Source organism: Rhineura floridana, chromosome 8 (genome assembly GCF_030035675.1).
Source record: "Rhineura floridana isolate rRhiFlo1 chromosome 8, rRhiFlo1.hap2, whole genome shotgun sequence".
NCBI lineage: Eukaryota > Metazoa > Chordata > Lepidosauria > Squamata > Rhineuridae > Rhineura > Rhineura floridana.
This window is the reverse complement of record NC_084487.1, coordinates 101,360,854-101,369,558: the sequence shown is the minus strand read 5'-3', so window position 1 is coordinate 101,369,558 and position 8,705 is coordinate 101,360,854. Positions and strand designations below refer to the sequence as shown.

The following is an 8,705-nucleotide window of genomic DNA, read 5'->3' as shown; positions in this document are numbered from 1 at the left end:
CTGCCTGGCCATGTGAATTTTAGAGCAGAGGATGTCTGTCAGAACAAAGAGTAGCAACCCTAATCTAGTTAAATGTTATCTTATTAACATCACCCAAAGACCACAGGAAAATGTCTAAGGCTGAAATCCAGTACCCACTTACTTGAAAATAAGCACCCTTGAATCCAATGGAGTCCCTTTTCCAAGACAGAGCCAGAAACGGTCCTGCTACGTTGGTATTTTGCCTGCAGCAACTGCAGCAAAACCTTTGGGAATGGAGGATGTGAGGAGCTTAAGGAAACTTGTGGTCAGTTCACTTCCATCCCATAGCAGTATAAGAGCAGGGCAAGGGTGCTACCCTTTGTTGCCCAATAGGTTTTGTTTGAGGTTTGTTCCAGGTGAGAGCTGATAACAGCCAGGGGAGGAGGGGAGAATCATGTCTGAACCATTCCAAGATGACAGCTGGGCATTGGATGGGTTGACTGGCTAGAGCAGAGGTGGAGGACCTCTGGCCTATGGCCCCAGTTAGACCCACTAGGCCTCCTTATTTGGCCCACAAGGCCATTTTGCACAAGCCATCCCCAGGGGTTACCAACATAGGGGAGGACATTGCCAGCACTGATGAAGGAAATGAGGGGGTTACAGAGGAGGTATCTCCAGAAGCCTTGAAGCTGGCTGCTGGCGTTACTGAGGAAGGCTCTGATAGTATTTCCTTGTCTCAGCTGGCCAGTGAAGACTCTCTGCAGGCACCAAGGCCAAGCATAATGGCAGAAGAGATAAGTGCTAATAAAAATATTGGAATTTTTCAGGCAGAGGAAAATGAAAGTGACTCAGCAGAGTCAGAAACTGGCATGTCTCCAAGGTTGTGGAGGATAGAGAAGTGACTGTTACAAGTAGCTCAGTTTTGTCCACCACCTCCCATTGCAGCCCTCACCTTGCAGCTCATGCTTAAAAGAGCATGAATTAATAGTGCTAGGTGTCCAGCCTATTTCTGTACATAAGAAGTAGCACCGCTCGAATTTGCTGTTGGGACAACTCGTCTGCTGTTGTTTCCAATGCCTAGTATGCCTGTTCCTATATGAATCCTGGTTTAGGCCTAGCATAAGATGCTAGATCTCTGTTCTGATTTCTGGAATAAATCTTTATGCAGAAAAACCCAGTCTCTGAGGTCTGCTTCTCTGTTTGGGAGCCAGGACAGTAGGTGAGATGCAGGTAAAGGTGGGACTTGGATGAAAGGGGCTTTTCAACTAAAGATGATGAAATGATTAGACTGACAACTGGAATGAAAATGGAGCAGAAAGTTCTTCTGGGCTCTGAGCTGACTAGGAAGGCCCAGGAAGCATCAATTGTCAGGACTGTGTTTCCCAACATTGGCTGACACACCAGCTGTAATCCTAACTGATGGCACTCTGAGATCTACCACAGAAGCCCTTCATGGTTGCCCAAGTCAGTGAGAGTGGCAGGATAAGAAAGATGGTTTTCTCTGGAACCTTTTTAACTGTAGCTATACAGAAGTCTCCAGTCTTTTTGGTAAGCTGTGTTTCAAGTAGCTTTTAGATAGGCAACATTATTCAACTGTGGGGATATTTTAGTGCTCTTTTTTTAATGAACCATGCCTTTTATTTATTTTTGTTAGTGTGGAAGTTTCAGGAAGCCTATTTTTTTCTGTAATATTTATTTATTTATTAAATTTATATCCCGCCCCTTCCTCTCAGAAGGAGCCCAGAGCAGCAAACAAAAGCACTTCAAAACATATTTTTTAAAAATCTTCAAAAATATATTAAAGTGAAACATCTTAAAAACATCTTTAAAAATCAACGTTAAAAACATCTTAAAAAGCAATTCCAGCACAGAAGCAGACTGGGGTAAGGTCTCTAGTTAAAAGGCTTGTTGTTGTTAATAGGTGATGTATTCTTATTTTACTATGTAAACTGTCATGGAACAATTTTTCATTATTATTCAGAAAGGCAGAATATAAAAGTTTTAAAATAAATGAAGGTGCAACACAGAGAACAATAAATAAATACAACTAATTAAAGGGGATAGGTAAATGAAATAAAATACCTCAATAACAGCATATTCAAAAGAAACCAGATGGCAGCCGAGTCAGGTCCAGATTCATTAACAGTCTGCCTAATTGAAATGGACATATGGATGGAAGAGAAAGGAAATGAAGAACTGGCAAGTGTGGTCTGGGATTAACATTGTAGCCTAACAAAGCAGTGGAAAGCTAGTTAGCTGGCAAGCTTGTCCTAAAGTCAAACTCACAAAAATGCATTCCACTTTCACATCTTAGGGGCAGCATTTGCTGGCCTCAATCATCTTAACAGACTTGTTAAAGCCTGTTGCATCCAATGCTGCTGATCCACTCATGGAACAGACTTCCACTTTTACAATGAAATTTCCCTCTCCTCTGCTTGCCTGCCCCCAAATTTTAAGAGTGCATAAGGGGCAGCAGGGGAGAGGAGAGGGAAGTTCCATTGTGCAAGCAAAAGTGTGTGACACAAGTAGAATTGCAGCATTGGATATAACTATAGGATTGGAATCCTATAAACACCTGTATGGGAGCAAGTTCCACTGGACTGATTGGAATTTAGTTTCCAGTAAACTTTGGTGGTATTGAATCGCAACCCCAAGGCCATTTTTCTAGGAAATTAGTCCTACTGAACTCAGCAGTCATTATTTCTGAGTCAACATGCATACAATTGGGTTTATCCATCAATAATAATAATAATAATATTTAATTTGTTTGTCGCCTATCTGGCAATTAGCCACTCTAGGCGACGTACATTAAAAGAGATAAAATACAATAATAACAGATGTAATCACATTAATAACAATAGGTAAAATACTGGACAGTCATCAATACATATAAAAGCAATTATAATAACAACATACGATAAATGACAGAATCATGGTGATTTACCCAATGACCTCAAAGGCTTGCTGGAATAGCCACGTCTCCAGGGCCTTGCGGAATACATCTAGGGAAGGGGCATGTCGAAGATCATATGGGAGGGAGTTCCAGAGAGTGGGGGCCACCACAGAAAAGGCCTTCTCCCTAGTACCCACCAACCTAGCTGTTTTGGTTGGAGGGATTGAGAGAAGGCCCCTCCTGTGAATATTCTTCAAGGCAGCTGTCTATGGGAGGAACAGGCTTGACCCACCTACAAACACACACCCTGGAGGTGCTTCTCTCCTAGATTTCATGGAGGGGCAGATGTTTCTGAGAGGAGTTGTTCATTGCCCCACTGCCAAGGCCTAGATACTAGCACATAAGTTGCCAATATGGTGCTCTCCTGCTGTTGTAGACTACAACTCCCATCAACCCCAGAGAACATAGACAGTGGTCAGGGATGATGGGAGGTGTCATCCAACAGCACCTGGAGGGCATTATGTTGGCCACCCCTGCAACAGAACATGAGTAGATCTCAAGCCGAAGGTGAGCGCATCTGTTCCATTGTTCTAGATCTACACATAGAGACTTGCTCCTGCTCCGAATGTAAGGATTTTCACTCAAACATGTTTGAAAACCTAAATGGTAAAAAAGCAGGATATAAATGTTTTTTAAAAAATCTCTGTGCACAAGAGTTTGGTTTGGATGGGCACCTTATTGGGGGGGTCAATGTGAAGGATATCCATCCATTTCCTGTCAAATCATAACCAATATTTACAGATATGTAAGAACATGCATCATATTGAACATTCATGAACTGGCACTGCAATTGATTTTTAATTATATCAATGAAAGCTGAAGAATTTGAGAAAGATTACTTTTCGCTCTGATGCTTCTATATATCACTTGGCCAGTCTATGCACAGTGGAACACTCATATCCCCAACGGTGTACTTGATATACTTTAAAACGAAATTACAACAATGAGGTAAGATTTGCGTATTCAAATTTTATATTTAAATGCCATGCATCTACTTTTCAATAAAAGAAACAAATGATTCCCTCGTCCAGTTTTCAACAACAACAAAAAGTAAGCAGTGAAACATCCGCCAGCATTGTTGAAACAGATGAACATGCTTGTTCAGTCTGATTGTACAAGTGTGACCTTTTCATTGAGAGGCTGTTAAGAAAGTCTCAAGTAAAGTCCTGGGTCTTTCCCCTCTTGTTACATCCTCACCTTTTCAGACACTCCATTTCAATTATATGGTTGAGGAGTGATGTTTCTCAGATTCTCCTTTATTAGGATTCCAAAGTTCCTTGTCTTGTTTACGCATTGCAGAATGCATTAAGAATCCTCATTGTTCTGTTTAGTTCTGAGCAGGCATTGTTACTGGCCTGATTAGAAATGTGTGTTGAGTCCCTGTCGGTTCAGCTCTGCTGCACTTCTATGCATGTAGACTCCCCATGTGACTTAGCACAAACAACCTACATGCATAGAGCTCCTGATGCCTCCAAACCTCATATTTGGTCAGTTTGGAAGTTGAATCTGATGGATCTGAAAATGACTGGAAATATACTCAGCCTCGTACATTTTCCAGTAGGGTTGGAAAGATCTGTCAATTTTGGTTCTCTCCGTTTCCCATTTTTCCAATCCTAAATTAAGTTCTCCACATTTTTGCAGCAATTTGATTTTTTTAAAAAAATCCTCATAAGTATTCTTCATCATTTTAAGGCAAATTTCTTCAAAGAAACCCATTTTTATATGCAGTTTTGACTAATATACACATTTCTGCAAGCAATCTCTCCTAACAGAATGCATTTTGTATGTTATTTTGACCAATATATGCATTTTATGCACACTTTCTCTTAATATGTACATTTTTGTAAACATTGGTTGGAAAACTGCATTGCAAAATTTGGATAAGTGCAAATTTTGAAGGATGATTGTGTTTCAGTCCTCACTGCAAGGGTAAAGTGCAAATTTAATATATTAGGCTTTCAATTTCAACTGAATTGAATTTCTTCCCCACCTCTGCTCTAGTGAACTGTAATAATCTCCTAATTCAAACTGAAATCGATTACTAGTTAATTTGCAGTTTGTGTGCATACACATTTAGCCTGCCTAACCTGAACGCTGCCTGTCTGTCTGGCCTTCAGGCCTGTTGGCATGGTAAGGATCACCTTCAGGGCCAAGTTGGGTCACCCATTCATATTTGTCGGGCCTTGAAAGGAAGTGGATCATGGAGGACTTCCTTCTCAACCAAATGAGTAGGGCTTAAGGGGGAGGAGGGTGGAGTAAATACCACCTCTTCTTTGGGCAAGGGTATGACTTGCCTGGATTGGTAGTTTATTAGGTGCCCATACAGACTGTCACTCTGCAGTTCCTTGTTTATAATTTGAATAAAAGTGGCCCATGTTTTAACCCACTTCACCTTGTGTCATGTCTCTTTATTTTCATGGTTACAGTTGCAATAGAACTAGTTTGCTTGCCATTTAATGAGAACAATATTGCAAATGCTGATTAACTTTGGAACGTGTCCCAAATTAATTTTGTGTTCATGCCCATAAGGCCAAATTGGTTGAAGTAGACGTTATAGCTGTTACCTTAAGTTTTGTATTAATAGTCTGCAAAAATACTTTGCTCATTTTTCTGTTTGTTAGCTATATTATTACCTCAAGCAAACATACTGACTTCAATTATCCTTAAGGCAAACTTTCATGTTACTACTTACAGTAAGGTCCCGCTCACACGGCAGGTTCCGTTCCAGACTGCTGCTGTAAAGCAAAATCCGCTGTAAAGAGGAATACATTGACTAACATTGACAAAAAATGGCGCCTGATGCCCAAAAAACGCCATAAAACAGGAACAAGCCCTGTGGGAGTGGGGCCTTTCTGCAATTGACAACCGCTGTATCAGTGGAACGCTGTAAAGCGGAGCACCGCAAAGTGGGGCCCTATTGTAATTATGGCCTCAGTTGTATCCTTCCACTACAATCTTCATATTAGCAAACTACTGTGCCCTAGTCCTGGTGTGCCAATGCTGTTTCTTAAGAACATAAGAACATAAGAAGAGCCTGCTGGATCAGGCCAGTGGCCCATCTAGTCCAGCATCCTGTTCTCACAGTGGCCAACCAGGTGCCTGAGGGAAGCCCGCAAGCAGGACCCGAGTGCAAGAACACTCTCCCCTCCTGAGGCTTCCGGCAACTGGTTTTCAGAAGCATGCTGCCTCTGACTAGGGTGGCACAGCACAGCCATCATGGCTAGTAGCCATTGATAGCCGTGTCCTCCATGAATTTGTCTAATCTTCTTTTAAAGCCGTCCAAGCTGGTGGCCATTACTGCATCTTGTGGGAGCAAATTCCATAGTTTAACTATGCGCTGAGTAAAGAAGTACTTCCTTTTGTCTGTCCTGAATCTTCCAACATTCAGCTTGTTTGAATGTCCACGAGTTCTAGTATTATGCGAGAGGGAGAAGAACTTTTCTCTATCCACTTTCTCAATGCCATGCATAATTTTATACACTTCTATCATGTCTCCTCTGACCCGCCTTTTCTCTAAACTAAAAAGCCCCAAATGCTGCAACCTTTCCTCGTAAGGGAGTCGCTCCATCCCCTTGATCATTCTGGTTGCCCTCTTCTGAACCTTTTCCAACTCTAGAATATCCTTTTTGAGATGAGGCGACCAGAACCGTACACAGTATTCCAAATGCGGCTGCACCATAGATTTATACAACGGCATTATGATATCGGCTGTTTTATTTTCAATACCTTTCCTAATTATTGCTAGCATGGAATTTGCCTTTTTCACAGCTGCCGCACACTGGGTCGACATTTTCATCATGCTGTCCACTACAACCCCGAGGTCTCTCTCCTGGTCGGTCACCGCCAGTTCAGACCCCATGAGCGTATATGTGAAATTAAGATTGTTTGCTCCAATATGCATAATTTTACACTTGTTTATATTGAATTGCATTTGCCATTTTTCCACCCATTCACTCAGTTTGGAGAGGTCTTTTTGGAGCTCTTCGCAATCCCTTTTTGTTTTAACAACCCTGAACAATTTAGTGTCGTCAGCAAACTTGGCCACTTCACTGCTCACTCCTAATTCTAGGTCATTAATGAACAAGTTGAAAAGTACAGGTCCCAATACCGATCCTTGAGGGACTCCACTTTCTACAGCCCTCCATTGGGAGAACTGTCCGTTGATTCCTACTCTCTGCTTTCTGCTTCTTAACCAATTCCTTATCCACAAGAGGACCTCTCCTCTTATTCCATGACAGCTAAGCTTCCTCAGAAGCCTTTGGTGAGGTACCTTGTCAAACGCTTTTTGAAAGTCTAAGTACACTATGTCCACTGGATCACCTCTATCTATATGCTTGTTGACACTCTCAAAGAATTCTAATAGGTTACTGAGACAGGACTTTCCCTTGCAGAAGCCATGCTGGCTCTGCTTCAGCAAGGCTTGTTCTTCTATGTGCTTAGTTAATCTAGCTTTAATAATACTTTCTACCAGTTTTCCAGGGACAGAAGTTAAGCTAACTGGCCTGTAATTTCCGGGATCCCCTCTGGATCCCTTTTTGAATATTGGCATTACATTTGCCACTTTCCAGTCCTCAGGCTTGGAGGAGGACCCGAGGGACAAGTTACATATTTTAGTTAGCAGATCAGCAATTTCACCTTTGAGTTCTTTGAGAACTCTCGGGTGGATGCCATCCGGGCCCGGTGATTTGTCAGTTTTTATATTGTCCATTAAGCTTAGAACTTGCTCTCTCGTTACCACTATTTGTCTTAGTTCCTCAGAATCCCTTCCTGCAAATGTTAGTTCAGGTTCAGGGATCTGCCCTATATTTTCCACTGTGAAGACAGATGCAAAGAATTCATTTAGCTTCTCTGCAATCTCCTTATCGTTCTTTAGTACACCTTTGACTCCCTTATCATCCAAGGGTCCAATTGTCTCCCTAGATGGTCTCCTGCTTTGAATGTATTTATAGAATTTTTTGTTGTTGGTTTTTATGTTCTTAGCAATGTGCTCCTCAAATTCTTTTTTAGCATCCCTTATTGTCTTCTTGCATTTCTTTTGCCAGAGTTTGTGTTCTTTTTTATTTTCTTCATTCGGACAAGACTTCCATTTTCTGAAGGAAGACTTTTTGCCTCTAAGAGGTTCCTTGACTTTGCTCGTTAACCATGCTGGCATCTTCTTGGCCCTGGCGGTACCTTTTCTGATCTGCGGTATGCACTCCAGTTGAGCTTCTAATATAGTGTTTTTAAACAACTTCCAAGCATTTTCGAGTGATGTGACCCTCTGGACTTTGTTTTTCAGCTTTCTTTTTACCAATCCCCTCATTTTTGTGAAGTTTCCTCTTTTGAAGTCAAATGTCACCATGTTGGATTTTCTTGGCAATTGGCCAGTTACATGTATGTTTAATTTAATAGCACTGTGGTCACTGCTCCCAATCGGTTCAACAACACTTACATCTCGCATCAGGTCCCCACTGAGGATTAAGTCCAGGGTTGCCGTCCCTCTGGTCGGTTCCATGACCAACTGGTCTAGGGAATAGTCATTTAGAATATCTAGAAACTTTGCTTCTTTGTCATGACTGGAACACATATGCAGCCAGTCTATGTCCTGGTAGTTGAAGTCACCCATTACTACCACATTTCCTAGTTTGGATGCTTCCTCAATTTCATATCTCATCTCAAGGTCTCCCTGAGCATTTTGATCAGGGGGACGATAGATCGTTCCCAGTATTAAGTCCCTCCTGGGGCATGGTATCACCACCCACAACGATTCTGTGGAGGAGTCTGCCTCTTTTGGGGTTTCGAGCTTGCTGGA

General features: G+C 41.8%; 1 protein-coding gene across 1 annotated transcript in view; it reads right to left on the bottom strand.

The window, feature by feature from the left end:
• Positions 1 to 2,041: 2,041 nt before the first annotated feature.
• The window catches only part of LOC133390014 (uncharacterized), a 73,176-nt gene continuing 66,512 nt past the window's right edge, over positions 2,042 to 8,705 (bottom strand). The window contains exon 3 of the mRNA XM_061637855.1: positions 2,042 to 2,112. Within this exon, the coding sequence (XP_061493839.1) occupies positions 2,101 to 2,112 (12 nt within the window). The 3' untranslated portion in view covers positions 2,042 to 2,100. The remainder of the gene's footprint in view (positions 2,113 to 8,705) is intronic.